This window comes from Heliangelus exortis, chromosome 21, assembly GCF_036169615.1.
Source record: "Heliangelus exortis chromosome 21, bHelExo1.hap1, whole genome shotgun sequence".
Classification (NCBI taxonomy): Eukaryota; Metazoa; Chordata; class Aves; order Apodiformes; family Trochilidae; genus Heliangelus; species Heliangelus exortis.
The window spans coordinates 3,556,557-3,584,456 of NC_092442.1; the positions used below are offsets into that span (position 1 = coordinate 3,556,557).

The 27,900-nt window shown below is 42.5% G+C and overlaps 1 protein-coding gene across 4 annotated transcripts; it reads left to right on the plus strand.

Annotated features, from left to right (window-relative positions):
* The first annotated feature begins 1,263 nt into the window (after window positions 1-1,263).
* On the plus strand, window positions 1,264-27,006 carry UBE2G1 (ubiquitin conjugating enzyme E2 G1). Of its 4 annotated transcripts, XR_011730117.1 has the most exons (7): window positions 1,268-1,588; window positions 15,955-16,057; window positions 18,670-18,767; window positions 19,805-19,983; window positions 23,566-23,689; window positions 25,624-25,659; window positions 25,782-27,006. XR_011730117.1 is itself a non-coding variant. In XM_071765264.1 (6 exons), the coding sequence occupies exons 1-5, from the start codon at window positions 1,543-1,545 to the stop codon at window positions 23,650-23,652; spliced, it is 513 nt and encodes a 170-aa protein (XP_071621365.1). In that variant the 5' UTR covers window positions 1,264-1,542; the 3' UTR covers window positions 23,653-23,689; window positions 25,782-27,006. The 4 variants fall into 4 exon arrangements, 3 of the variants coding, with proteins under 3 accessions (XP_071621365.1, XP_071621367.1, XP_071621366.1); XM_071765264.1 differs by lacking the exon at window positions 25,624-25,659 and having other exon boundaries at window positions 1,264-1,588; XM_071765266.1 differs by lacking the exon at window positions 25,624-25,659 and having other exon boundaries at window positions 1,325-1,588; window positions 18,675-18,767.
* The last annotated feature ends 894 nt before the right edge of the window (window positions 27,007-27,900 follow it).

Here is a 27,900-nt window from a genome sequence, read left to right on the forward strand (position 1 = left end):
GCAGTAACTTCTTTCTGCAAGGGAGCAGAGTTTCCTACTTTCTGTCACTTACAATAATGGTTCACTCAGCCAGAAGCTGCATTTCCTTGAGAATGAAAACGTGAACTCAGAGAATACAAAAGGACACTCAACAGTTATGGCAGAGAAGATTTAAACCTTCACACTCATGCTTACCACAGGATATTTTTCACATGAATATACAGACAATTTGTATTTTTTTTCCAGTCCAGTTGTCCAGTCTTTCTCTGGGCATTTATTTAGCTGTTTGGAATAAAGCTATCAGAGTTTGAATTTTCAATTTCTAGACATTTCTCTCACCAGTGCCTGTCCTCAAACTTGCAGTCCTCACTGAAAAGCTCCTTTTCTGAAGGCTTTTTTCTGAAAATCTCAAATCAACTCCGTGTTCTTCAGGGATAAATTAATGCAGGAAAGACCCTTTACCTCACAAACAACACAAGTTTGACTTGGCCTATTATACCTTTTTCTCTTTCCTGAGCTCGTATTAAGCACAGTGGCACACTTCCCCTCACACAAGCCTCCCCATCGCACCCACAGCCAAAAGCCTACATTTTACACCATTCCTCTATAAGCAACTTACATCCAGCAGCTGCTAACTCTTTTTAAGCTTCTTTTTTTAGGTCCTCCTCAAAACCTCCTATAGCTCACTGGGTCGGGGAGATGGCTGCAGTTTAGGGCAAACAGGGCTTTGGGGAACGGCAAAATACCCTGACAGCTTTGTTACTTACTGCCCCGTGTCTGAGAATAGCCTTGAGGTGAGTGAGGAAGGAAAACGCGGCTCTCACAGGAAGCAGCTAGAAGATCCCCCTCAGGAGAAGATTCCCCCTCAAAAGAGCCCCCTCAGGAGAAGAGCCCCCCTCAGGAGAAGAGCCCCCCTCAGGAGAAGAGCCCCCCTCAGTGAGGTGCCAGGCAGACGCAGCCAGCAGCACAACCCCTGTGCTACGAGGAGGCAGCGTGCTACGCTCCTCCTGAAGAAAACCTTCCTTACCAGCAGCTCTCTCATCCCTCCCTGGAGGTTTTGAAAGAGGAGGAGGGGAAGGGGAGCGAGGGGCGGGCAGGGAAAGGACCTTCTCAAGATGGCGGCCGAAAGCCTGGCTCGGCTCGCCTCATCCCGCCCCCTCCACCCCGCCGCGCAGCCCCTCTCAAGATGGCGGCGCGGAAGGACCGGCGGCCGGCGGGAGTGCGCCTGCGCGGCGCTATCCGGAATGCAGTGAAATTCCAAGCGGGCGGGGGTAGGAGGAGGTGGCGGCAGTGAGGAGGAGGAGTAGGAGGTGGTGGTGGTGGAAAAGAAGGAGGAGGAGGTGGAGGAGGAGGAGGGCGGCACGGAGCCACGGCCGCGCGCCCCTGCTAGGGACCCTGCGTGCTGTGGCGGCGGCCGGCGCGGAGCCAGAGCCCCGGGGGCGCGCGGTGGGGTGCGGGCGGGCTGAGGGCCACTCGCCGCCGCCTCGAGCGGTCGCAGCACCAGGAACCGCGCCGTCCCCGCCGCCGCCGCTGGGACTCCCTCCCCGGGCAGAGAGGGAGAGAATGACGGAGCTCCAGTCCGCCTTGCTACTGCGGAGACAACTAGCAGGTACCCCGGGCTCGGGGACGGCGGGAGGGGAAGGGAGACGATCCCGCCGCGGCGGGGAGGAGAGGAAGAGAGGCCGGCCGGCCTCTGAGGGGACGGGGCCTGCGGCGGAGGGGGAAGGGGCGCCGGCTCGGGGGAGGGGGTGGGCGGCCGTCGGGGGGTGTGTTGTGAGGGGGAAGGGGAGATTACGGCCCCCCCTCCCCTTCGCAGCTCTCTTGCCCAGCCGGGAGCTGAGGGAACTAGGCCGAGGGGGGGAGGGGGAGCCTGCCTGGCGATCGTTGCCAGGGGAGCCGGGGGGAGGGGTGCTGAGGGCCGTTATAACGGGGGGGAAGCATTTCCTTCGTTGCCCCCGTCCCGTCGGGGAAGAGGGGGTTGGCAGCGTCCCACCTCGCCTGTCCCCTCCGCCCCGTGCCTGCCTGCCTGCCTCACCGGTCTCTCTTGAGGCCCTGTTTCCCCGGGGCAGGAGGCGGGGTGAAGGGAGCCGGAGCTTTCCTTCCCCGCAGCGTGGAGGATGCGTGCGGGGAAGTCTCGGTGGTGTGAGGGGATGTTTGTCAGGCACCAAAAAGAAGCGGAGGAGGGAGGGTCGGGTTTCCTTCTCCTGGAAACGCTGCTTCAAGGCCCGGGGTGAATCGCCCTACTACTCACACACCTTCCTGTGGGGACCGGAGGTGCCTCCGTCCCTCCTCCCGTCCCCGGCTCCCCCCTCACCTCCCGTGCCCTGCGCCGGGGAGGGCGAAGCGGGAGGGGGAAGCCGTTTGCCCCTTTGTTGTCAGAAGAGCCGGGGGCTCTGCAGGCACTGACGGGGAGGGGGGGGAAAGAGAGAACCGGGCAGCACCGCGATCCGGCGGGGGTGGGGTGGTAGTGGTGACGGGCCCGGCCCTGCGGAGGGCGAGCGGGACTGCCCGCTGTGAGGAGGGGGCTCGGGGGCGCAGGGAGGAGCGAGGAGGGGGCGGGGGGGGGGGGTCTGCCGGGGGCGAGAGGGCGGGACGGTTGCGGGAAAGGAGGAGTTGTGAGACTGAGCTCAGGGACAGGAAGGGCCGGAGCGCCGGGCCCCGGAACGCGGCGGAGGGGAACGGGCTGGCAGCTTGGCTCCCGAGTCGCCACTCCTCGTCGTGTACCCCCGCCCCCTCCCTTTGTCCCCGGGCGGGCGGGCGGCCGTGAGCGCTGGCGCTGCCTGGGCCGCCGCCGAAGGGACCTGGCCCGGCCCGGCCCGGCAGCGCATGCGTGGGGCGCACAATGCAGCTCCTCCATGTGTCGATCGCTGCCAGATTTAAAGAGAAACGAACCGGCAGCCGGGCCGTGAGCAGCCCGATCCTCTCCCTCCCCCACTCCCACATGTTCACCCGCGCTCTCCGCCTTTTGGATTTCTGCGGCCGGGATCGAGGCATCCCCTGAAGGAAACGCACGGGTCTGCTCTGCATCTTGGGCGAAGCTGATTTGTCTGTTTGTTTTTTTGTTTTTTTTTTTTTTTGGTGCCTTACGTAAAAATTGCTTCATAGCCAGATAAGGAAATGTGTGCTAGGTGTACCTAAACTCAAGCAAATACAGCGTTGGCTGAAGTTGGCCGAGTTGGCACGCAAAGGGATGGGGTCACGGAGAGGCACGGGAATTCCTGGAGGACGATTTTAGGCTGAGACTTCAATTGTGCCTTTGAAAGCGTGAGGGTGGAAACCAAGCATTGTTATAGCAGTAAGTAGGTGAAGTTGCATAACCAGGAATAGGAAGCTCGGTGATGTTTGTTGCATCTCTGACACTGTCACCTAGTTTTAGGTGATATCACCTAGTTTTAGGTGCTAAGTTTGAGAAACTTCAACGTAGTTAACTATTAGCACAGAATTTCTTCACCTTTTTAAGGTGGAAAAAAAAAATCTCGCAGGTACTGGGCTTGCACTCCTCAACATAAACGTGCACCTTTTAATGCCTTAGTAATTACTGAAGCTGTTACTGACGTTCAGCGAGGTGTCTGCATGTTTGGATATGCTGATAACACTAGGTATGGACTTACTACAGAAGTTCCAGAGCAGATTTGATGCAGAGCTTCTCTTTCCTATAAATGTTCCCTCTAGGGAAGCAACAGTGTAGAATAGATGCTCTCTAACTTGATAAAAATTAGAGAATTTGGTAACCTAATATAGTGCTTTGGCTGTCTGGAATGTCTCTGTAATTGACTCATTGTGCTCCATGAAAGTTGTTAACATTTAGCTGAAGCCTTTGATAATAATTATTAGCTGTCAGCTTTTGTTGTGTAATTATTTTTTTTATGAGGCCTTAAGACCTTTAGTAAGTAAGCACAGGCTGGTTGGATATGTAAGTAGACCTGTAGGCTTAGATTTGGGGGTTAATTTTCATTTACCTTTCTTCTCACTCTTTTCTGAAGGCTTCATGTGTAGTGTTAAAAACTGGAAAGCTTTTCCAGTTGCCCTATTGCTGCTACTGATTCAACAGTGCAGTCTGAAGCACTGCAACCATTTCCATGTAACCTGCAAGTCTGTTGTGGAGTTTTTGTGTTTTGGCTCATATCAGTATCATTTCATATCCTTTTACTCACCTTAAAATTGAAATAATACTAAGAGTGGTGAGTGTGCATACTTCAGTGTCTGGTGTGGACTGAAGGAAGAGTCTTGAACTCTTCAAAAGTTCTGTCCTGGAGTAAATGACCTAAATAATCACCTGAGCAAAATCTGACCTCAGTTGAAACTATTCTCTGACACTGTTTTTTCTGATGGCAGGCAACTTGAAGTCACAATGCAGAGACTGAACTTCATGATGTCAGATCTTCCTTCCCTACTGCTGACTGTCTTCTTCCAAGTCTCAGCTGCTCCAATGTGTCCCTTTGTTTACACCCACACTCCTTGTTCTACCTCAAACCAAAAATCAACATTGTGGTGTTCTTTTTTTCTGGTGGGGCTGATACTTCAGTCCTGCTGTGTGCAGCTTTCTTTTTTTTTTTTTAATCAAGTGTGGTGAGTCATTGGGTTGTACTTAGTGGCTGGGTTTTGGAGGACAAGGAACAGGCAGTGGACATGAGTTATGTGATCTAACCCAGTGTAAGTTGCTCTAGATTGCTCACTTGTTGAATCAGTATTATTCAAGCACAAGAGATCTGAAGCTGGAGCTGTGTGGACTTAGAGCAAGACATCCAGAAGTGGAGGGTGGTTGCAAGGGGAGTCAGAAACCCAGATAATGGTGGAGCTGTTGAGGAATGTAGAAACTCATTAATGGGTGAGACCCTGGATAGCTCTTTGCAATGCCAAGAGTAAAAGAACAATGAGAGGAAGAAAGGAATGTAAAACAGTAGTTCTCTAAAGGGCAATCTCTTTTGTCTCCTGTGTGGTTTGGTTCTTCATAAAGGCATTGTGAGGAAAAGAGATGTCTGTGGCATGTAGCACTTCAGGGAGCTGTTTTGGTTCTTGAAGACTGTTAAACTGAAGGTCAGCTGTTAAGTCGTTTTCAGTGAGTCCTAAAACCAAGGGTCTTACTGAAATACAGAATGAAACTTGACAACATAATCCCAGGTTGCTGCAACCAGTCTATGAAGACAAATGTGTATTTTTCCTGGAGCAAGTTGGCTTATATTGTAATTTGAGCAGGTAACTAGTACCAGAGCACTGAATATACAGCGTGGTTGTCAACTTAAGTGGCATGTTCTGGGTGCTGATAATGCTGTAATAGAAGGGATATTCAATGACAGCCACAAAATACAGCTTCAGCTTAAATCTGGCTTGACGTTTGTGTCCACACCCACCCACCCAAAATACTAAGCAGCTTCATTGCATCTTTGCTAATAAAATATCAAGCTAGATTGCCAAGGGATTAGTACAGTAGTTGGTTTTATATTGGCATGTGCTTGCCTCTACTTAGGCACAAGAACTTTGAGTAGCTTTAATTTGTTTTCACTTTTTTTCCTGAAGTGTTTAAAGGAACTGCTGAGTGGGCATCTCTGACTACCAGAGCCAGTTAGAGTGCCAGTCTAACTAGCCTGAGCTGAAGGGAGGTTCTCCCAGGATCTCTGTGAAGCCAAATGACTTTTTCTTCACAAATCAAGTTAAGTGTAAGTTCTAGCAGCTTCTGGAAGCCTCTTAAAATTCAATAAACATAATCTTACAGCTTTTTTTTGAAGGAGAAAGTCACTTGGTTATGGATTAGTGGTAATGTGAAATTGAAGACATGACCCCTATCCATTTCACTGTATGGGTAAGGTGCAGGAAAAACTTAGAATGAAGTGTTTCTAAACTTTTTTTTTTAAGTCTACAGCAAGCATGTAGACTTGTAGAGCACTAGACTAGCCAAGTTCACCCCAGAGGAAGGTGTGGGGAGGATAAACTTGGTGCTCTCCCCAAAACTTGATGCTCTTTTAGTGGAGGCAGGAGCCAACTGAGAGTGTAAAGCTACCCTTCCAGTCTCCTGATCTGTCAAGCCTGAGGGTTTTGCAGACTGAGGCATTTCTCTGTATGCTTCTATTTCATCTTTCTGCCAAATCCATGCTGACAAAGAGACTTATTAGAGTAGGCAGACTTGTCTAGTTCATCCAGCAAAATCATGTAGGGAGGATGCAGTTAAATCAGTACCACACAGTGGAACCAGAAGTGCGAGTCCTCTGTAACATAAATATGGATCTCTGCTTGTTGGCTGAAGTTGTATTGTGTTGTAAATAGTTTCCAGCTTGGAATACAAAAAACCCACACTAGTATGTTTCTTTAACATGAGAAACATGGCATCATTTCAATCTAAAGCATACACAGCTCCTATTTCAAAGTAAAAATGTCTAATTAAAAATGAACAAGTTGCGAAACTTGCATTAAATACTTAATGTGACAGTTCAACAATTTCTATTTCCTTGTGTGGAAAAATCTTGTAGTGTAATGTTGAGAGTTGAATTTCTGGCAGTTATATAGAGTTTACTTGTAAAATATTTAAGTAGTGAATTCTGAGGAAGTTACAAAATTAAGATCACTGAAGAGATCAAAGCTGAGATGGCACATTTCTTGGGTGGCTGGTGGTATAAGAAGCTTTTATTTACAGTTTAGTACTGGCTATTTACTGGCTTACAGTAAGCTTATCTACAAAATAATAATTTGAGTGGCACTGATTGGAAGTATTAAGTGGATGCTAGTTGTGTCTTCCTTAGAGGTTTGTGTGACCAGTAGTATTCTGTTTTATCCTGAAGATTCAAAGCTTTAAGGTCCTGCACATGTCAAACTTAACTTCAGAATCACTTAAAATGCTATCACCCCCCCTTGCATATATATATATTTTTTTTTTATTATTTTTTTTTTTTAAAGGACTCTTATATTTTTAGAAAACCATCAATCTTTGTTGCTCAGGTGTTTTTTGAGATTCTTAGACACAGCCTGTGTGTAGCACTAACCTTACCACTCTTGCTGTGGAGCAGATAATACTGTTTCTTGAGAGGATGTGTGACAGAAGCATCAAAGCTACTTTGTTCATGATGACTTGATGGACAATATCATTGCTAAAACACCTGCCTTTTTCCAGTGACTAGAGTCTGAGTAGTACAAGCAGCCTCAATTTCTGCTGCACTGCAAATAAGGTAATGGAAATGCCTTGATGCAATCTTCACATGTTAGTTTTTCAAATGCTTCCCTCACAGAAATAAGCTGAATTCTGCCTCTTCAAAGAAAATAGTATTTATGAAAGCAGTCACAAGAGCAAAAATTCAGGCATGTTAGCAGTTCTGGAAAGTGAGGTTTAGCTAAATTACAGAATGAAGGGGCTTAAAGACTTAACCCCTTGCTTGCAGAGGGTGAAGCAGGAACAACCTTCATAAGCTGACCCCTTGATGGGGCACCTCTAGTCACAGCCAGACGGCTCTGGCTGGATCAGCTTACAAATCTTCCAGGGAAAGAACCAAGCTTACCATCAATGATGATTTCTTTCCCTCTCTGCTCCCCTCAAACAAGGTGTTGTAACTTTTATCAGAGTATCAACCTACCTGGATCTGTCAGCAAAGTGAATTTGTTCTGTTAGAGAATGGTGGAATGAGAGAAAATTGCTAGGGATGTTGTGAAATAAGGAGTGAATAAATTCTTATCAAAAAAGCAGGAATTGATCTAATGAAAGTATTTTTTTCATAAGGTCTTTATTTGGAGATGTTAAGTCACACAAGTCCCACAAAAATATTTTGCCTTTGGTGACTGATACTGATTTCAACTTCAGTGCTAAGAGAGCTCTCTGCTGCAGAAATGTAAAATGTAAGAATTTGTTGCTTTGCTGGTTTGTTTTTTTTTTGTTGTGTAGTTTTGTTTTTTTTTACTTAAGAGAAACTGCTCTGAGATAATCAAGTAGAGTGAATAGTCCTCAAATAAAACCACACATCATTATAACTGATTCTGCCTTGACTCTTCTGTGTCTTTGATATTTAATCTTTTTTAATGCATGCATTAAAAAGTACATGCATATTCAACTAAGATGTGATTACTCAGTCCCTTTGGTATTGGAACAAGTTGTTTTTCTGAACAGTTTGAAAATAAGTGATTTTTGTTGGTAAAACTGATCTCAAGTAGGCATTCTGGTAAATTGTCTTCTGATGTATTTAGTGCAACCTCTGTTTTGATCTAGATGGCTTTGTTTGCCACCTGCAAGGCTGGGGTTGCTGAAAATCTTTAAGATATAGGGGTGCTCTGCAGAAGTAAGCTTCAGGTATTGGTGTAGAATAGGGTGGAAGCATTAAAAAATAAAATAGAATAATAAAATAAAATAGAGCATTTTGTTTTCAGCATAAAGATTGGGCTCCAGTGAATAACTGAAGTGGAAGGTGGCTGCTGTTGTGAAAGTGTAAACTAATGAAATACTAAAATGAGTGCAATGTTAGGTGACTGGAGAAAGAGGAGCAGGTGGCTCGTATGAAGAAGAGGGCATCTGACTCTTGAAACTCAGACTGTTTGCTCCTTGGCCCAACATATGGGAAGAGAATCTGGGTAACACTTTACATGCAGGCCTGTGCTATCACAGTGTTGCACCTGCTCCGTGCTTCAGTTTTCAGTGGTGTGAGGATATCTGTCAGGAGATTGGTCTTGGCAAGATCTTTCACTTACCAAATCAGATAGGTCTGAGTTTTAGGCCACCCTGCAAGTGTAAATGTTGGTGTTTGCTTTTCCTTCCTCCTCTCGGGTCTGAGGCATATCAGCTGGAACACAGATCAGATATCCATACCTTGTCAGAACACTAAATATAACAATCTAAAGGAAAAGGGGTTCCATAAAGGTAACTGCTCTCCTGGGCATGGATGTTAACAGTGCTTGTACAGGTTTAGTAGGCTTCTTGATAAAACTACTTGATAGAAACCCTTTGTAAAGGCTGATATATGGTTTTTCAGTTGTTAGTTAAGGGAAACCTATTTTTCCTGCAGTCATCACAGTATCTAGCATGTCAAATTGCACTTGGTGCTGATCTAAAAGATGATGCTGTCAGGAGTGTCTTAGAGAAATGTATTAAAATTCTGAATAACAATGTAGCTCAAACTGGGATGTACAAACTTGTTACTCACATTATAAGCAGGAGAGAAAACAAACTGGAAAAGTGTCCTTGACTTGCACAATGTCTGCATGTGATGAAGAAAGCTTCTCATGAACTCTTCAGATGTTAAACATCTCCCTGTGGCATAGCCTTGTGATAAAGACTTTCCAGTGGATTTCGTGGAATAGTGTTCTATTCTTAACTACACATCCCAGAGCTCTTGGTTCTTTCCAACAGTGCTGTTTCAAGACTGGTGTTTATGTGACTGCTCAGAAGATACTTGAATGGGATTTTTTTTTTTTTTTTACTTGTAGCTTTAGTCTTCTGTTCATTTGCAGACAGCTTTTAAGAAACTAATTAACTATTTATGCTGTCTGTGCTAAGCTCAACTACATTAATATGACTTGCACCCTGGATGACACTTGTTCTGCCAAATCTAGCAGTCGTGTGCAGTAGACATCTAAAGGTCTGTGGGCACCTTTGTCAGTGAGAGAAATAAGTACATGTAGAGTGGGATTCATGTGACCTGTTCTTGACATCTGCTTCAGGACAAGATAATCATGGAATCTCAGGAACTACTTACCCTGATAAGATCTCTATTGAACTGCTGCTGAGGTTGACAGTCTCAAATACAGATGCATGTACTCACCTAATACTTGTCTGACTCTTGAAGAGTGGAAACATGCATTCAACACTGAGGACAAAATGAAGGTGCTGTTTCTTTTATACCAAGTGTGACAGATGAATGTGGCTTTGTGCTGCAGCTGACTATGGGCAAACTACTGAATGTTTCCTGCTTAGACACTTGTTTCAGGTGTGGACTTCAGAATGGAGGTTTTTACAGTTGTTTTGCTTATCCCTGTTTTTACCTTTGTGATACTGTGTCAAAAAGCACTGTTACAACTCAGACCTTATTAGGAAATTTTTTTAACAGACTTGTTTATCCTCCATTTTAATCTGGGTGATCTAACTGTGCTAGATTCTGACGTGATGGATACACAGCATGCTTCAAGCAGGGTAGCCAAAGAGAGCCCTTCAGGAAACAGTTTCTCAATTTCTACTAAAATTCCACAATTAATATTAATTTGAGCACTTACTGTTGAGAATTTTAATTCTGAAAGCATAAATATTTCAAAACTTTAAACGTAGAATTCTAAGATTTTGTATATCAAGTGTTCTGTGGAAGCTGATTTGGACAGGAAAGTAACTTGAACACAGTTACCTTCAGAATAAAGACTTGTGAGCTTAGTAGGTACACAACATGTCAGGGGGAGGGTGAAGAGACCTTCCTTTATATAGTAAATGTGGGAGGTTAGAAAAGGACTGGTCTGTGTGTGTACACAGAAGGCTTCTATGTTATGAAGAGTGTTACAGAAAGAAAATATCTCAAAATACACCATCCCTATTCTTGTCTGTCTTTATGACTCTTGGGTAAAATGATGCACTGGAACAGATTATGGGGCTGAGCAAACCAGGTTGCCAGGTCAGGTTGGCAGCTGGATGTTTGCAGTCTAATGGAAACTGTTTGAGAGAGCTGACTTGGAGACTCTGAAGCTGGGATCAATGTCTAGAGGAGCACTGACAGTGTCCACCAGCAGCCACCTCCCTGGACTACAGGGAACTTCTTAAGAACCAAAACAGTACCAAAGACCTGGAAGGTTCTGCTTAGTGTGTTAAAAGTCAGTTTGTCTGTTTCCAGGCATGCCACAACTCATGAACCTGGAGCTATACACAACAGGAAGTTTATTTTTAGCTTATGTCTAGAATAATGTGGCACCTTACTAGTAAATGTAAAATTCCAGTCTCTATCTGCACAAGTTTCTCTGGTACTGTAAGACCCACAGTGGGAGTTATAGGAGTTTCTGCCTCTCCCCTTGGGACTGGTGCTGCTGTCCTCTTGCTTGCAGAGTGGCCCTGCCTAGGAAGTCAATCAGGAGTAAAAACAAAAGCAAGAAACCCCCAACCTTGTTCTCCATCCTTCCAAACACCTGCCTGACAGTGCAAATCCTTGGGAGGCTCCAGAGGTCTGAGTGAGGAGATGGGAAGTGAAGCATCAGTGTGCAGAGCTGTTCAGCACTGAGATGACTTCTCTGAGCAGCTCCCCTGTTAATGCTAACTGCATCACCCTCCCCACATTTTCTGAACTGAAGAGAATTAGATTTGTAGAAGTCTAATGCTGCCCTTAGGAACAGGGGGTGATGATGGACAGAGTCCTGGAAATTGATGAGTTGTCAAGCTGAAGTGAAGAGTCCAGCCTAGAGCTGCTACTGAACTTGGTTGGTAGAGATCTCTCTAAGTCAGCTTTGTCTTTATTGCTTCAGTCACAATCCATAATATTTAGTGTTCTTCTGAGACCAAAATTGTTCTTTCTCAATTGCTATCTTACTTGTCACTGCCAAAGTAGCTACCAGGAGTGTGTATCTTGTACCATGTTTGGTCTGAGCTTTTTGCATGAAGTTGTGGAGCAAGACAGAGCATGGTGAAAGCAGATAATACAGAGACCTCTGGAAATGGGTCTTGCAAGGTCGTGTTACTTCATTATCTCAGCCTTTATCTTCTAGAATTGGAGACTTAGAGCTGGATGTGCAGGCAAAAACGAAAGTGACACCTGTTAAGCAGTAAAAATGTGTGGAAGTCGTGGTTTGGGCTATAGAGAAGATTTTAGAATGATGACTTTCAGTCTGTATGGTTGTTAGAAGCTCCTGGACTAGTGCTGAGGCTCTCAAAAATCAACCAAGAAAAAAATAAGCCTAATGTATAGTAATCTAAGTCTCTGATACCCCCAGCTGCTTCTGGGAACTGTGTAAATCAGCCAGATGACTTCTCCAGAAGCCTTAGCTAGGACTTGGGGCTGTCCTGTCTCTGGTTTTGTGCTGGACTCAGTCCATGGGTGGCACAAAACCAAACCACTGGGTAGTTTACTAAAGAGGCTGCTAGTCAAAAATGTAGAAGCTTATCTTTTTGAAAACTTTGCTTTGTAATGCAGCTTAAAATACTCTGCCCCGTTCATCCGCAGTGGATGGGGGGGGTGAAACATCAAGCTGAACCCTTTAGATGCCTCACATAGTGGCTACATGTAGCCATGGGGCTGTTTCTGCTTAGTCACTTTTGTTGACACCGTTTTGCTTTTGGATTGGTCAAAGTCTCTTGGCTTCCACAGAGCCAGCTCTAAGGGAGTGTGGGAACAGCTTGGTGTCAGCTACACACTGGAACTGGAAGCACAGCTCATGGTACTGTGTTGGCTTGGGTTTAAGGCAGTGGTAACTCAGTTCTGCTTTAGTGAGAGTTAAACTGCTAAAGGAGCAGTGTTTTGTTGGTAGGTGGTGTGGGAGGGGAGGAATGGGCTGGTAAAGTCTGTGCTGGACTTAAACAACTCTGGATTATGGGCCTGTAGTCTTCATCACCTCCCAAATCAGGTTTTGGTTCAAGACTGGGATTAAAGGAACTGAATGTCTAATTTATAAGCAGCCACAGGATTCTGTTCCCAGTGTGCTGCTGCTTGGCAGCTGTCCAGGTGTTTGCTACCCTGGCTCTCAGCTGCTGTGAAGGACTCTACCTGAAGCTGCTTCCAGACTGAATGTAAGAAGATCATTTTTTTTTTCTCAAGTAAGAAAAATTTCTGTACATTAAACTGTCGAAAATGCAGAAAATATTGGCAGAAATACAGAGTGTAATATGTAGAGGTAGCAGGTACATTGCACTTAGTTTGGTATGGACATGATGGAAATTTGCTAATATACTCATTAAAATATACAGCTACCCAAGAAATCTCAAAGGAAAATGTAAGTGAAAAAAATTGTGGAGGGAGACAGTTTTTTTTTTTTTATTAGTGTCTGACTTCTCTGCTTTTCTAGGACTTGTAGCATAGGTCTCCAGCATTGCTTTGGCCCTGCACCAAGAGCTTGTTCCCCTTCTCCCTGCCTAGAGGAGGGGATTGAATCATCTGGTTTTTGGAGCGTGTTCATTGTCTGTGTGTTTTGTCTGGAGAAACTCCTGTTTGGGCTGTAAGTAGTTAACTCCTGGAGTTGGTAGGAAATGACAGATGCAGAGAACAGGTGTCTCATTTTCTTGAGTGCAGTGTCAGTGTCAGCAGAGTCTCTGGTTGGTGGGCAGAAGTTGCTCTGCCTAGCAGCAGATTTCTGTCTGGGAGCACAGGGGGTGTGTGATCCTTTCTTGCCATAGTGGCATCACAATTTGGGATTTCAGTTGATTTTACTACAATGAGAGTATCAGCTCAGGAAGAGAGAGGGGGTACTACTGGTTAACTTCTCTGTTATGCACCACTGGCTACAGCCAGGGTAAAAAACCAAAATCAAACAAACCCCAGGCTTCAGTGGTGGCAAGTTTTAAGGAGTAGCAGCTCTGAGCTATCTGTGGTAAAGCAGCCAAGGATGCTGTTTTTCATGTCCCACTGCAAAACTTTCCTGAGATTTCCCTTTTCTGCCAACCAGCCATTAGTTGATGTTCAGTTTAGCATAAATAATCTGGAAGGAAAAGCTCATTTTAACATGCCTGTGGGAATTTTACATACCTCTAGTGAAGAAGGTGCCTGAGCTTATATCCAGTGTTTTACTTCAAGTTAAAGCATTTGTGCAAGCAGTAGCTACTTCAGTGTTGCTACTGAAAATGAAGGAAAATGAGACCCTTTTACAAGCAGAGCCTGTTGCCACCTCCTGTGAAAACTACCATTGTAACTTGCTGTACAGACAACATCCATTAAGAAAATTTCCATAACTGCTGTAACTGAAGATTTGGTTTTGTCAATGGCTTTCTCTTTTTCCTACAGTTTACAGCTTTTCTGCATTACAAGAGTTGGTGTCCAGCAATCTTACTCATTCTCACAAAATCTGCAAATATAGTGCTACAAGGCCTTGGCTCTCAGTGGGAAACAAGTATATGAAAAATGTTGCAAAGGAGGATAAAAAGCTATTTGGAGGCTGAGACTGATGTGAAAAGACATTGAACTAGCATGAATCAAGAAACAGAAGAAAAGGTGTATGCTGTACTCAGATTATGTGACACATTTAGATAGAAGCATGCTGAATTTTCCAGATAAGTAGGAAACAATAAGGAAGTTCAATGTAAGCAGCTTGAGTGATAGCAGTTTACACTCAACTCTGCATAAACTGCTTTCTCCCTGGGGATGCAGAAATGGGGGAGCTTGTGTTTCTGAAGCTTAAATTCAGGTTTGAAAGTCTTAAGGTGAGATCCTCAAATCTAATAGTTGCACTCATTCTGTTGACTTTGGTACTTTTATTACAATACTAATAAAATATTTGAAATTATGACTATAGTGTCCTGGACAGAGGTGGCTTTTTTGCACAGGCAGTAGACAGGTTTTTTTATTATTATTAGATAAAATCCTGCATGAGAAAGCATGTTGTAGTAAACTACTGATGTGGTGAAACTTTTAATGTCTGATGCTGGAGAAATTTGTGTAGTAGGGAGGTAGTGAGGGACTGGGGAAGGTCTCACTTCATGCGAGACATTGGCGTAGTCTCTGCACCTTTCACCTAAAATTAAACAGAACTGTTACTCAAGCTCATGCAGCTGTTTCCACGAAGTTTCATAGATGCCAGAGGGTAACAAACTGCTCTGCTTAGTGGAGGTGTGGCCATGCTTTAGCTTTTGGTTTTGAAGCTTGCATCTTGGTTAAATATCCTGTGATACTACCTTTTGTTTCAGGCAATGTCTTAAGAAAACATGATTTGATTCACTACCTAAGTCTTTGTCCTGCAGCTTGGAGAGTGAAAGTTGACCTCATCTGTCGACTGAACCCCTGCTGAGTCTAAGAAAAAAACTTCCAATATATTTCTTGGGATTCTAGCATTGAGTCATCTATGGGGATAAATTTGACTCTGAATTACCAATAGCCAAACAAAGTCAGTATTCCTGCTGTCTGCCCCTTCAGGATCTTGGTCCTTTGTGTGAGCTGAGCCCTCTTCTCCCTGTATGGATTTAGACCCTTTTGTGCAGGGCTTGAATTGGTTCTTCTTGCACTGTATTGTAAAATAGAATTTAAAAATCCCTAATCTGGAAATTACTGGGTAGTTGAGGGAACAACTTTTTCTCTCTGTTCCACAGCCTAAATACCCAAGATCCACCAGGACTCTGTATGGTTAGAAGTGTTGGATCAGGAATTCAAATCTGGCATCAATATAGCATTTAAATGAGTTTTTGAGTCAAAGTTATTGGTTAAGAGACATTCTCTCAGTTTTTTCCCTGCCACCCTGTGCCCCAAGTTGAATTTCAGGCAGAACTCATTTTGAGGTGTTTATGTTTAAATCTTCTACTTTTTCCTGGAGCAGTCTGAAAACAAACTTGGTGGAGTCTGTGTTTAGGTCTGACTTCTGCATAGCTGTTTCTAGGTAGGCCTTCTGTCTGGTAGTAACTATATCTGTAGCCTATAAACTTAAATCATGATCTCCAAAACCACTGGGCACAGGTCTCAAACCAAAAATTGAGGGGAAAAAAATAATTGAAGGGAACTAGGATATTGGTTTCAAAGAAAAACAGAACATGACTTTGTTCTTCTGTTCACACTTCCTATAGTTAGAGCTAGGCTTTAGTTTAATCTGGCTCCTTAGGGTTCTTAAAAAGCAGTTTGTCTTTTTTAATAGTAGAAAATCAGCTTTCTGACTTGAACACACACCTGTTGGTAGCCATGTCCCTCAGTTCTGAGTTATTTTGTCCCTTCTGCTCGTGGTACACTGAGGTAGTTTTGGAGTCAGTGTCTGGATCCGGGCTGCTGGGTGTGCTAGGCAGCTCTGATTCCATCACTAGGTGCCTAATTGCTGCAATTCATGGGGGTTTTTGGTCACATACAGAGGCATAACCAGCAAATGCATATCATAGCCACCTAAAGTCACTCTTAAATTCTTTTTCCTACACAGAGCTCAACAAAAATCCAGTGGAAGGCTTTTCAGCGGGCTTAATAGATGACAATGATCTTTATCGATGGGAAGTCCTTATTATTGGTCCTCCAGACACACTATAGTAAGTACTGATATTTATACAGAAACTTGGATTTACTAGTTCTAGTTTGGTCTGAGTAGAAGTTAACCTAAATTTTGATTCTAGGTTAGGTAATGCTGTTTTGTTGCTAGTAAAATACTTGTAAATAGCTGAATTTTTTTTAGAGATGTTCTGAACTGCTTTGCTCCCCTGAGAAATGCAACACTGATCCCTTTGTATCTGTGTAGAAATGAGGGAGAACAGGCTATATATACAGGTTACTTCTGGTTTCTTACACTTTTAAGTAAGGTGGGTATAATCCACGAGGTGCTGTTGCTGCTGTTTAGCTGATAGCACAATTTTAAGCCATTACAACTTCTCATTGGTAATTGTAGGAAAAAATGTTCAAGATGGGTGTAGTTGGGGAAACTGCAGCAGACTGTAGAATTAGCCTCAAGTCCTGTTAGTCTGAAATGGGAGGACTTCATAGCATGACTTGGAAAAAGGTTTTCTGCCTGGAAGTTTAAAGTGCAGCTCTTGAAGATGAACTCTGTTCTCCTTCATGAAGTGGTAAATTACTGATACAAAAAAGCCTAGTGACACTTAGTGGAGATCAATTTTGGTTCTAACATGAAGTTGTATACTTCTGAATAAGTACTTAAGCACAGTAATCTAATTGCTTTGCTGCTTCTTAAGCTGACTACATTGTGATTCTCAAGTCTTGCATGAGATGAACTCTCCATCTTCTGTTGACCTCTTTTGAACAGTCTTGTAGTGGCTGCATTATATTATGGCTATTTTATAAATACTGTCAATGCAGAAATACTGCTTCTAATTGAACCTCTTCTGTATTAAATTGCAATAGCATTTTTCTTCCACTGCTGAGCTTGTTTTGAAGCTTTTGAGATAAAAAGCTCTCTTCTGTACTCAACCTTAGTTGATGCTTTTCAAGGTAGCATTAGATGAATCCTCCTCTCCTGGTCCATTTTATGATGGCAATAGAACACAACAGTTTATTTTATGGTAGTTCAGAATTTTCAAACTTTAAATCTGATTCCTGGTCCCACTTTTAGTTTACCTAACAAGTCTTCTGCAGTGCATGACTTGTGACAGAGACCATTTTGTCAGGAATGTTGCTGAAAATGGCACCAATGTCCCTTAACTGATGGCTGTACTTCATTATCTGGTTTCTAATTTGTATCCAGTTAAATTGTTGTGTTTATATGTAGCTGATGAGTGGCAGCCAGGTATGTCAGGCAGCCTGCCAGCTTTAGGGTCTGCTTCATTAGGAAAGGAAAGAAAAACTTTTTCACTTTGAAAGAAAGTAGGTAACTGGTTTGGGGCTATCAACAGATCAGCTATTACCTAGTATGATTTGTCTTCACTAGTATGGATGTTAAAATAACCAGAAACACTGATCTTACCCTTCTGAGGATCAAGGATTCTTTGGAAGTTGCCTTCTCTGAAACTTGGGGGGGAAAAAAATGCTGTGGGCTCAAATGCTCTTGGCTGCTTTGCTTCACTAGCCAAGTCATGTAGATCCAGTGTTGTGTTTTTTGCTTTTTGTTTTTTTCAAAATACTTTCTAGAATTGCACAGCTTTGGTTAGTGGTGGTAAAACATGTTGTTTTCTCAGTAGCCTGTGGGCTTTGGATACTGGCTCCTAATCCTTTACAAAGAGAAGAAAAAAAATTGCACTAAACTTTTCTACTCCAGTTCTTTTGTCTGTGGCTACTGAGCTCATCATGCTGCACATCTCATGCCACCTTGCTTGGAGGTTCTGCTCCAGTTTTTGTACTCTCTGCCTTTGCAATTTCCAAATTTGTTACAAACTGCAATTGCAAGAAATGACAGTAATAGGGCAAACGTTCCAGTACTTCCACGAGGACAGAATTCCCTCTGTAAGGGATTCCATTTAATATAGACCTTCACATTTTTTTAGAAAGGCATTATTCCTGGGCATTGAAACCTAGTTATTAAAAGAGCAAAACAAACAACAACACGTTGTTACCTTAGTTAAGTATTGGCTTGTAACTCCACAAAAAATAGGGTGTCTCTTGTTTATTATTGTTTCCCAGTTTAGTGGGCAACTAATGCAGAACATGTCACTATTATGTCAGTCCCTTTATCTTTGTGTGGAAAATTGGAAGTCTTTTCACAAAGTAGTGCTGTAGACTTAAATTTAAAGCTTTCTAACTTTTCACTGAGGCTCTCTGCTGCTGCAGGCTGATACCATGAAGTAAGGACTTGGGTGCCTAAAAGAGGAGAATAAAGAGCTATCTGCTTGGCTCTGCTTGAGAAAGGGAGTTACTGGCAAAAACTTCTTTGCTGTTAGTAAATGTACTGGGAGGAAAACTTCAGTTGTAATTCCAGATCATGAATTCCTTGGCCATTTTTTGTTGTGGTGTGTGCTTTTTCTCCTCTGGAACATCATCCTTTTTCTAAAAAAGCCTGTTGGAACTGGCAGTATCTTGTGAAAGGATCTTCTCAATCTAGACACTCATTGCATTGCATGTGGAAATGATGGTACTGTTAATTACAAACATGATGTTAAGCTGTGTGAGGGGTAAACTTAGAGCTTTTGATACATCAGTAAGTTCCAATCTTCAGTTTAAGCTTACAAGAAACTCTACTAAGATATTTTTGATTCCCCAGTGAAGGTGGTGTTTTCAAGGCTCATCTTACTTTTCCAAAAGACTACCCACTGAGGCCGCCAAAAATGAAATTCATCACAGAAATCTGGCATCCAAATGGTAAGAAATGTCAAAATTTCAGTTTCTTTTTGCAATTAAGAATTAAAATGCAGTGAAGACAAATGGATACATTTCTGTTCCTGTGAGACTCTGATTTACTTTGCCATCTTCACAGAGAAGTAATAATCATGGCAGAGTTCTTAATGGTGCTGCTCTGAGAGACTGTTCCTGAAGTACTTTCAGCAGCTATTGAAAGTAGCTTCTTGAATTCTTGGTAACTGTTCAGGGCTTTATTTTTTTTCTTGAGTGCAGAATTCTAGTCTGAGAAAAAAACTTGACTTCTGTAGCTGCCTTTTGTTATACTTTCAAATATTCCATTTTAGTATTACTAACTTGGCAGCTCAATATAGAAGGCCCAAGGTTGTCCTTCTCCAGTGAAGCATGAAAGCAAAAACCAGCATCTTTTAGTCCCCTAAAAAAGCCTCCTCCTGATGTTTTGTTTACTTCCAGACTGCTGGACATAGATAGGAAGATTAAAAAAAGTGGACAAGGGTTTTTACTGGGAGGAAGGAGGGGATGTTCTTTGGTTTCTAAAGTCATTATATTGAAGTTGCAAATGTTGAAAGCTGAGGGGGGGACTAACAGAGTGTTACCATCTGTAGGGACAGGGAGACTGTTGTGGAAATACAGAATACTTGTCAGGCAGTTTGTAATTCCAGCAGCCTAAATCATATTCCAATATATTGCAGTAATATCCAGCTGATGCTGTGGAAAAAATGTCACTGTCTGGTTTGCTGAACTTAACAGAAAAAGTTTTGGTGGAAGTCTAAGGAAAAGCTGCAACGTGGTGTTGGAATTAAGTTCTGCCTCCCCGTGTGCCCTCTCTGCCACAGGTCCAGGAATAGTAACAGATTTCCACCCAGCCCTAATCATTACCCACCAATAGTTAATTACTTCTTTTTTTTTGTGTGTGTGTGAGGCATCCTCACCAAGACCTTTCCAGACTAGCTAGCAAGAAGCCTCCCAGCCCCATACCCATCCTGAGGGAACGCCAGCACGTTGTTCACGCCTGAAATATGCCTTGTTCTATTTTGTAGTTGACAAGAATGGTGATGTCTGCATTTCAATTCTTCATGAGCCTGGAGAAGACAAATATGGCTATGAAAAACCTGAGGAGCGTTGGCTTCCCATTCACACAGTGGAAACTATAATGATTAGTGTTATTTCTATGCTGGCAGATCCCAATGGTGATTCTCCTGCTAATGTTGATGCAGCGGTAAGATTTTCCTGACTCTACCAATTGTCTTCTTTCTGGAAACCTAAATTCAAGTGGAGTTTGGCTTCTGGTTGCACAAACAGGAAAATAACCTCTGGAAGAACCTTGTATGGTCACCTTTTTCTGCAGTCATGGTTTGGAAGTGAATTAGGAGTTAGCCCTGGGAAATGTGTCATAGATTGTGAGGGGAAGGTGCTGTCAGATTTCATAGGCAGTGGTTTGATTTCTCCAATGCAATAATCTGTTTATAGTAAATAACTTAATGGATAAATTTCAGCTTTTTTAGTCTTGGAAAAAATCTGAGGAAGCCAGCTGTAAAATCATGTGTGTTGCAGCTACAGCTGCCCTTAACTGCAGGAACTGACATATTCTAGAACCTTATGTTATTAGTATTGTCTTGGAAATTACAAAAGCTGTTAATAGATTGCTTTATTTGAATGGAAAGAGAAAATGTGGTGGGGTCCCTCAGTATAATTATGCTGTGACTTTTTGCCTCTGCCTCTCCACAGCAGTTTTCCTGGGTGATGGTTTAGGCTTTACAGTGTAGGTCTGTACTTTAAGAAAGTACTTGAAAGTTTCACAGAGCCTTCAACTCTGGAGGAAGAGTTGTCCCAGACTGGAATGGTTGGCTAAGGAGAGAGGAAGGATGGCCTGGTTTTTAGTGGAAAATGAGGGTGAATTTGCAGTAAAGATTCTGTCATCAATGAAGTGCAAGTGTTGCGTGCAGCAGAGTGTTTCTGGAGCATGACCTGTTCTGTCTGTGTGTATAAACACAGCTATCAGCTCTCTAGAAGAGCTGCATTTATAGCAGAGTAGCAATTAGGCCAATAACTATTTGTGATGGGGAGGAAAACAATTTCTCAGTTCTGGGGAGGCAGCAGGGGAACAGAGTTCAGTTCCCATTCACCTGGGATACACCAACATGCTTTCCTTTCAGTAGCTCCAGAATTGCAGCTCAGTGATTAATGCATGCTGTCTTCACACAAAAAAAAAAATTAACTAAAGGAGTGAGGTAAAGGGAGAAGGTAATCAGAAGATGCCAACTTTTCTAGGAGCATTCTGACCTGCTCTGTCAAACAGAGTTCAGTTTCCTGAAGCTTTTGGTCTGCTGTGCTGTTAGTATTTCCAGAGGTGGTTGAGTTCTGTTGAAAATCATCATAGGAGGAGTTTTGTATGGAATGAACTTAATGGAAGGAAGCAGAAAAATGAACCCAAAAACAGACACAAAAAGGTGTAGTGAGGAATTCCCTAATTTAACATTCTTTTGAGTGCTGGACCTCCCCTTCTTGTGTCATGTTGCTGGTGGAAACAAATACTCAGGACATGTGGATGTTTTCTGCTGGCAGAACTGAGAGCACTGGAGGGAGCAAGTTGTTAATGAAGTGCTGGAAGTGCAGTTAGAATTCCTTGGTTTACAAACTCCTGTATGTTGAAGGTAGCTGAAGAAAACTTAAACTTTCAACTCAACTTAAACTAGTCACCTTCTTAGCATCACACCTTTTTAACCTTTCTTCCTTGTGCCCCACTCTCTGCCAGCTACTTCTAGACTGTTTTATTTGTCTATTTTGCCTCAGAGAGAGATGTTAGAAAACTACGTGGGTTTTTTACCTCAACTTCAGGGTAAAGATTGAAAATGTCTTAAGGAAGCACAAGGATTTTCATCCCAACTTGGAAGGACAAAAACTTAAATCCAAATTTGACTGTGAAGTCAGTGCTAAGGCATCACTTTTGATGCTAGGAACTACTTTTCTGACTGGGCTATTAAGTGTTTCAAGTAACTTTTAAACTTAATGTGCTGCTTGAGCAGCTGAGCATCTCCTGCTGGATTGCAGATTACATCCAGTTCTGGGCTCCCTGGTGCAAGAAGGAGAGGGAACTCCTAAAGAGGATACAGCAAAAGGCTATAGAGATGATGAGGGGACTGGAACATCTCTTATGAGGGAAGGCTGAGGGACTTGGGTCTTTCTGGTCTGGAGAAGACTGAGAGGGGTATCTAATCAGTGCTTATAAATATTTTAGGGGGATCAGGAGGATGGGGCCAGTGTTCTCTCCATTTGTGCTCAGTGACAGGACAAGAAGATAACAGGCACAAACCTGACCATAGGAAGTTCCATCTAAACATGAGCAGGAATTTTTTTACTTTGAGGGTGGCAAAGCCCTGGAACAGCCTGACCAGAGAGGTGATGGAGTCTTTGTCTCTGGAGACTTAGATGCCATGGATCCTGCCTGGATGCCATCCTGTGCAACCTGCTCTGGCAGGGGGGTTGTACTAGATGATCTCCAGAGGTCCCTTCCAGTCCTTAATATTCCTCTTCATGTTGACCAGAACATAACAAACCAAGAACAGAACAACCATAACAAAAATCAGCAGCTCTTGTGCCCTATTGTGAGCTGCTATCAAGATGCTTTCTATTTGATTTAACATATACCAGTTTACTGCAGCAATGGGATTTGTAAGCTACTGAAAGATTCTTTGTCTTCTTTTCATTAATTTCTAGTTTGAAGTGAGTCTGGAGGATAATGTGTTGCTGGCAGGTCACAGCATTATAGGAACAGGGAATATACTGGTTTTCTGGAATAATGACCTGTGTGTGTTAGAGTATTGTCACTTGGAGTGGGAGAAAAATAAGGGACAGGAGCCTGAATAGATACTGTCAGAAGCAAAAAGAACAGCTCGTGACCTAAAATAATGAGATTTAGAGAGATTGCTGTCAAATTGGAAGCTTTGCTTGCTGTTCAGTTTTCAACATTTTTTTCATAGAAGGGCAAATAGAAAAGGCAGAAAAAAAAAACCCTAAGAATCTGAAACTTGGAGGGCACAAATTCACTGCTTTCTTGGCTTTAAGCCACCTTGTCTAAGCTCTCCTGTGTTCCAGTCACAGGAACCAAATGCTTTCTGTACTAATTGCTGAAAAAGAACAATTAATTAGTAGCTTTATTTGTGCTGTCACTTGAAAGGTAAGACCTGCTGCACTTCCCACCACACTGACTGTCTTTTTGTTCAGCACTCTCAAGCTCATTAAGTTCTATCAGTTACCCTGATTTTCTGTCACTCAAATTTGCTTAAACCTTCTCTCCAAGTAAGGGGTGAAAAGGTGTTGCCTGCAAGGTTTCTTCAGGTAAAATAATGTTGGTTTGGTTTAACTTCTTTCCCCCACCCCTGCTGTAGGAATATATTTTTTTCTATCAAAGCCTAAGAACTGTACAACTTCTGTCATTCAATAAGGAATTCTTCATATTTTCCCACCTTGCCCATACCCACCATGTAAACCTTTCAGCTGAGCTTGTCATGAGGCTGGCACACAAAACTTCAAATTGGCTGGTGCTTTTTCCTGTGGCTTTTGGTGATCCTGTGCTGTGGACACCCCTGGGTTCAAATTTCCCTCTTGCCTCTCTTCCAGAAAGGCTGGGACTTTGTGAGCAGCTTGCATAGAAACCTCAATCAAGTCTTCAAAAGTCCTGAAAGTCACATTTTCAGTGACTAGGTGTTGACTAGATGGCTGTCTAAAAACATCAAGAGTCTTCCTAGAGCTTGTAGACTGTTATAGGACTGACACCTGAAAGCTGTCTGTTCAATTACAGAAAGAATGGAGAGAAGACAGAAATGGAGAATTTAAAAGAAAAGTTGCCCGCTGTGTAAGAAAAAGCCAAGAAACTGCTTTTGAGTGACACTTATTCAGCAGCTAGTAGCTTCACTTTTTTCAGGGTAAGTATCCTTCTAAAGACAAGATGGTTACCTGAGCTGAGGGTTTCCTAAGTCTTGCTAAAATCATTTTTTTTGTCTGTCAAAAGAACAAACAAGAAAACAACCAACCTTTCTTTTCAGCTGCATGGTCTCAGTGGCATTCTTTGCTTGTGTGTGATACTGAAGACTAAAAATACTGCCAAGTGCAGTAACAGCTCCTTCTATCAAGATTGTGGAACTTCTCTAGTGCTCTTGTATTTATGCTGTTCAGAAGTTCATTCTCTTTATTAATAGACTGTGGGGTAACTATTTATTAATAGTGCTGTGGGGTTACTAGAGCTGTAGTAGAGGGGAATAATCATTCTTTCATTATTAAGAACTCTTGTTTGAATCTTAAAAGCATCCTGCCTTGCTATCTCAGGTTCATATATGTATATATGGGGTTTATCTTACAGATGTTGTTGGTTTGTTGCACGTAGGTTTTAAAGAACTGTTTAAAGAATAGTTGTCAGGAACTATTTATTCTGGTATTTGTGGGAATTTTAATAAAGTCTACTTGCATATCAGAAAGGATCAAGTTCAGATATAACCTGTCAACAATATCAAGAAAGGTGGTGTTCTTTTTGGCAGCCCCCCAATTTTTTTTTACTAGGGAAGGCTTAGGATTAGTTTTGGAAAAACAGCTGTATTCTGCTTGGAAACTGAACTGCAGCATGTCTGAGTCTGGACAAGTTTTGACCTGAGAGTGACTGACGTGATATTTACACTTAATGCCACCCTGCTAAGAATGAGCTTCTGAATCCAGATACTTAACTCTAATTTGAGCAATCCCATCCTAGTTTTAATATGACTTTTGTGGGTGTTTTCCCACACAGTAAACTCTTGTAGAAAGCACTGTATTAAAATGTAGCCCTTAAATATCTGGCCTTTGGTCACTTTAGTCTTGGTATGCTGAGAGAAAAACTTCCTCAACTAGCTAATAATTTCCCATTCCTGCTTTTCAAAGCAAACCAGAGCTTCATGTTGAAGCTGCCCTTTCCTAATGGTTGGTTTGGCAAATAAACTACTCTGACCCATTTAGCTGGAGGAGCCCAAAACCATATGTACAAGTTAGCTTCAGTGCAGGAAACTTGTGAGGGGGAAAGGGACTGTAGTGTCTGAACAACTTACTCACTGCTCTTGCTAGTTTTTTCTTCACTAAGGTTGTAGAGGAGATTTCTGATTCTTTTGTAAGAATTGTGGGGGCTGGGGGGAGGCTTACCTGTGACAAACTGGTGCTTCAGTCTCTCTTCTCTGCAGAAATGCTTTGATTGAACAGAACTTTCTTCAGTATAAAGCATGAAAATGCTTAATATTGATCAAAAGACTAAGCAAAGGAACAGAATGTCTGACACAAGTGCCTGTAACTAGAGTGTAAGAATTGTTAATGCAGCTGACAGGTTTTTTTTTCTTTTTCTGTCTTGGAGAAAGGGAGTAACTGTGAGTAATGCTCCAGTGTGTCCTTAACTAACCTCAGCTCTGTTGCCATGTTAAACTTGGCCATAGTGAAGCAATGCTCATGACAAATATTTAAGTAATTGGCTGTGTTGCTTTTTTGGAAGGCCAAAGCTTTTCTAAGTCCTGGTGACTCCTCCTAAGTAAGTGATGGGCAATGAATTGGATCAGAAGGGGCCACATAGCTGGTTTCAAACAAGCCCAGGCTGACCTGGTAGCTGTGGTGTTACTGCTTCATGAAGCACTGCTGTGCCATTTTGTACTGCTCTTGGCTGTTGAAGCAGCATCCATCATTCACAGTAAGTGATGCACGGGAGTTTCAAGGATACATCTGCAAATGTTTAGCCCTGTGTGTGTGAAAACCCAAACCTTTACACCTGCAACACCAGTAACAGGAGCCTGAAAGTCTGATAGTTGAGCTTGGATACAGAATATGCTGAACTAACTCAAATCTTTGTCAGGTGATGAGTTTGGATTTGTGCATCTTCTGCTTAGAGGTAGGTAAAGTTCTTGAACAAGTAATGATGATTGTTCGTGAGCCTGAAACACTATTTAACATCTTTAAAAATAATGGAGGATGATGAGAGGTTTTATTTTAATAACTGTGATTTCTTTGTAGGTCTTCAATTGAAAAACATGGCACTGTTTTTTTCCTGCACTCTACCCACCTATTGCTGGACTTCTGTTGTTACAAGTTGGCAAACACTGGCTGGAACTGGGCTGCAATAAAACATGCCAGTTATCAATGCTGACAAGAGCCTAACAAGTGCCAACATAAGATGATTACGCATTTTGAAATTTAATAAACTGCTTTAACCTTCAGGAAGAATTGTAAAGATGTGTACATAGCACAACATGATCCGGATAATATATATACTGTTCATGTACATCCACAAATACACATTGTACCAAATAATGCTGTCTGTAGTTAGGAATAGAATTCTGTAAATTCTAAAGATTTTAGCAGGTTTTTCTCTCCCTTTCATTGTTTCCTACCAGTTTAAAAAAAACAAAACAAAACAAAAACAGCAACTTGTGAGGCATGTCAAACTAAAACCAATTAGCATCAAGTATTTTTTTCTTCCCCCCGTTTTAATTTTCCCTAGACCCACTGAGGCTTAATTAAAATCTTGCTTATTAAAGTTTAGTATCTTTTTTTTTTTTTTTTTTTTTTTGAAATGTGGTCCCTACTATTTCCCCCATCAGAACTTAAAATTTTCCTAATTAAACCCTGAAAGGATTTGCTATGAATTACTTGTCTCTTCTTTTATGATGACCTTTGTAGTCTCAAAGGTGTGGGTTGTGGGTTTGTTTTTTTTTTCTTTTTGTTTTTTTTTTCCTTCCCACCCCTTTTTTTAAACCCAATTGCACATACTTCTTGAATTGGGTGTAGCAATAAAACTGGCCATAAGCATCCTTGAGCAGCCTGCTGGATTTTAAACTACAAAGGGACTTGAGTGCTTTCATTTGGAAGTTCAGTTGACTAAGTTAGTCCAAGACAGGAATGAGCTGCTTTTTATGGGTGATTTTTCTCTTTGCCTTTTTCATTACCTGTGGGGTGGGGTGTGTGTGGGGAAGGCTTGTATTTTCTCAAGGTTCAGTTCAAGCATGCACATCTGTAGGCTTTCAAATGACTAACTTCTGGGTTTGGTATCAAAAATAGTTTCCCTCCTTATCCCTTTTCTCTCTCTGTGGCCCTTCATATTCTTTGCCTTCTACTTGAGAGTTTTCCTCACCTAATGTACAAAGAAAATTGCGATGTATATTTTCATGTAATTTGATTTTTGGAATTCTGTCACCTTCTGTAGTGAGTTCTTCCAAAATATAATTTTTTCCAATAATAATGTGTCAAACTGGCTGTCTTGAGTATCAAAATAGGAAGGGTGACTGCAGTTGGAGCACAACATACCTGAACACCTTCAACAACGTAACATCAGCCAACATTTGTTGCATCTGACATACTCTTAATGAAGTCTGAAATAATTAAAAAGCAAAGCACACACCTTTCCTCCTATTGCAACTATCTCTGGCCAGTAAGCAAATACTAATCCTAGAGTACCTGGCAACCAGAATTTTTTCAAGCCTACCTGAAATACCTTTCTACCAAAGAAACTTTATAAAGGAACTTGCAATTACTTGACTGTTTTCTGCTCTGTCACAGGTTTACCACAGCTTTTAACAGGACAGAGTAAGCCACTAATAAATCAAGAGTTCCAGTGTCAGAGTCCTCTTCTATGAAGCCTTCAGTCCTAATTTCCTGGCTGGCCATGCCTTGTTTCAGGTTGCTGTGCACTGGAAGGCAGAGATGACTGATTTATTGAGTGGTGGGCTGGGGTAGAAGGAGAGGGCAGTTGTTAGGGGTAATACAGCCATATGGAACACAAAAGCCATTTAGTGAGTGTGACTTAAAAGTAAAAGTGTTCACTTTTGTTTACTTACTCTGACTCTGCAGACATTCAGAACCCACCTGGATGCCACCCTGAGCAGCCTCCTCCAGGTGACCCTGCTCTGGCAGGGGGCTTGGGCTGGGTGATCTCCAGGGGTCCCAAGCCCTAACATTCTGTGATTCTCTGTGTTTCTTCCCTCTACTTTTAGCTAAACCTATGTGTGTAGTGTTCCTGCTTACATATTTAGTAATTATTTTGATAAATCATTAGTTAAGTCTGCTTTTAATTAGCTTGCTCATTTAATGTGTGCTGAACTCTGAGTGCCTGGACACAAGAGCAGATTTTAGTTCC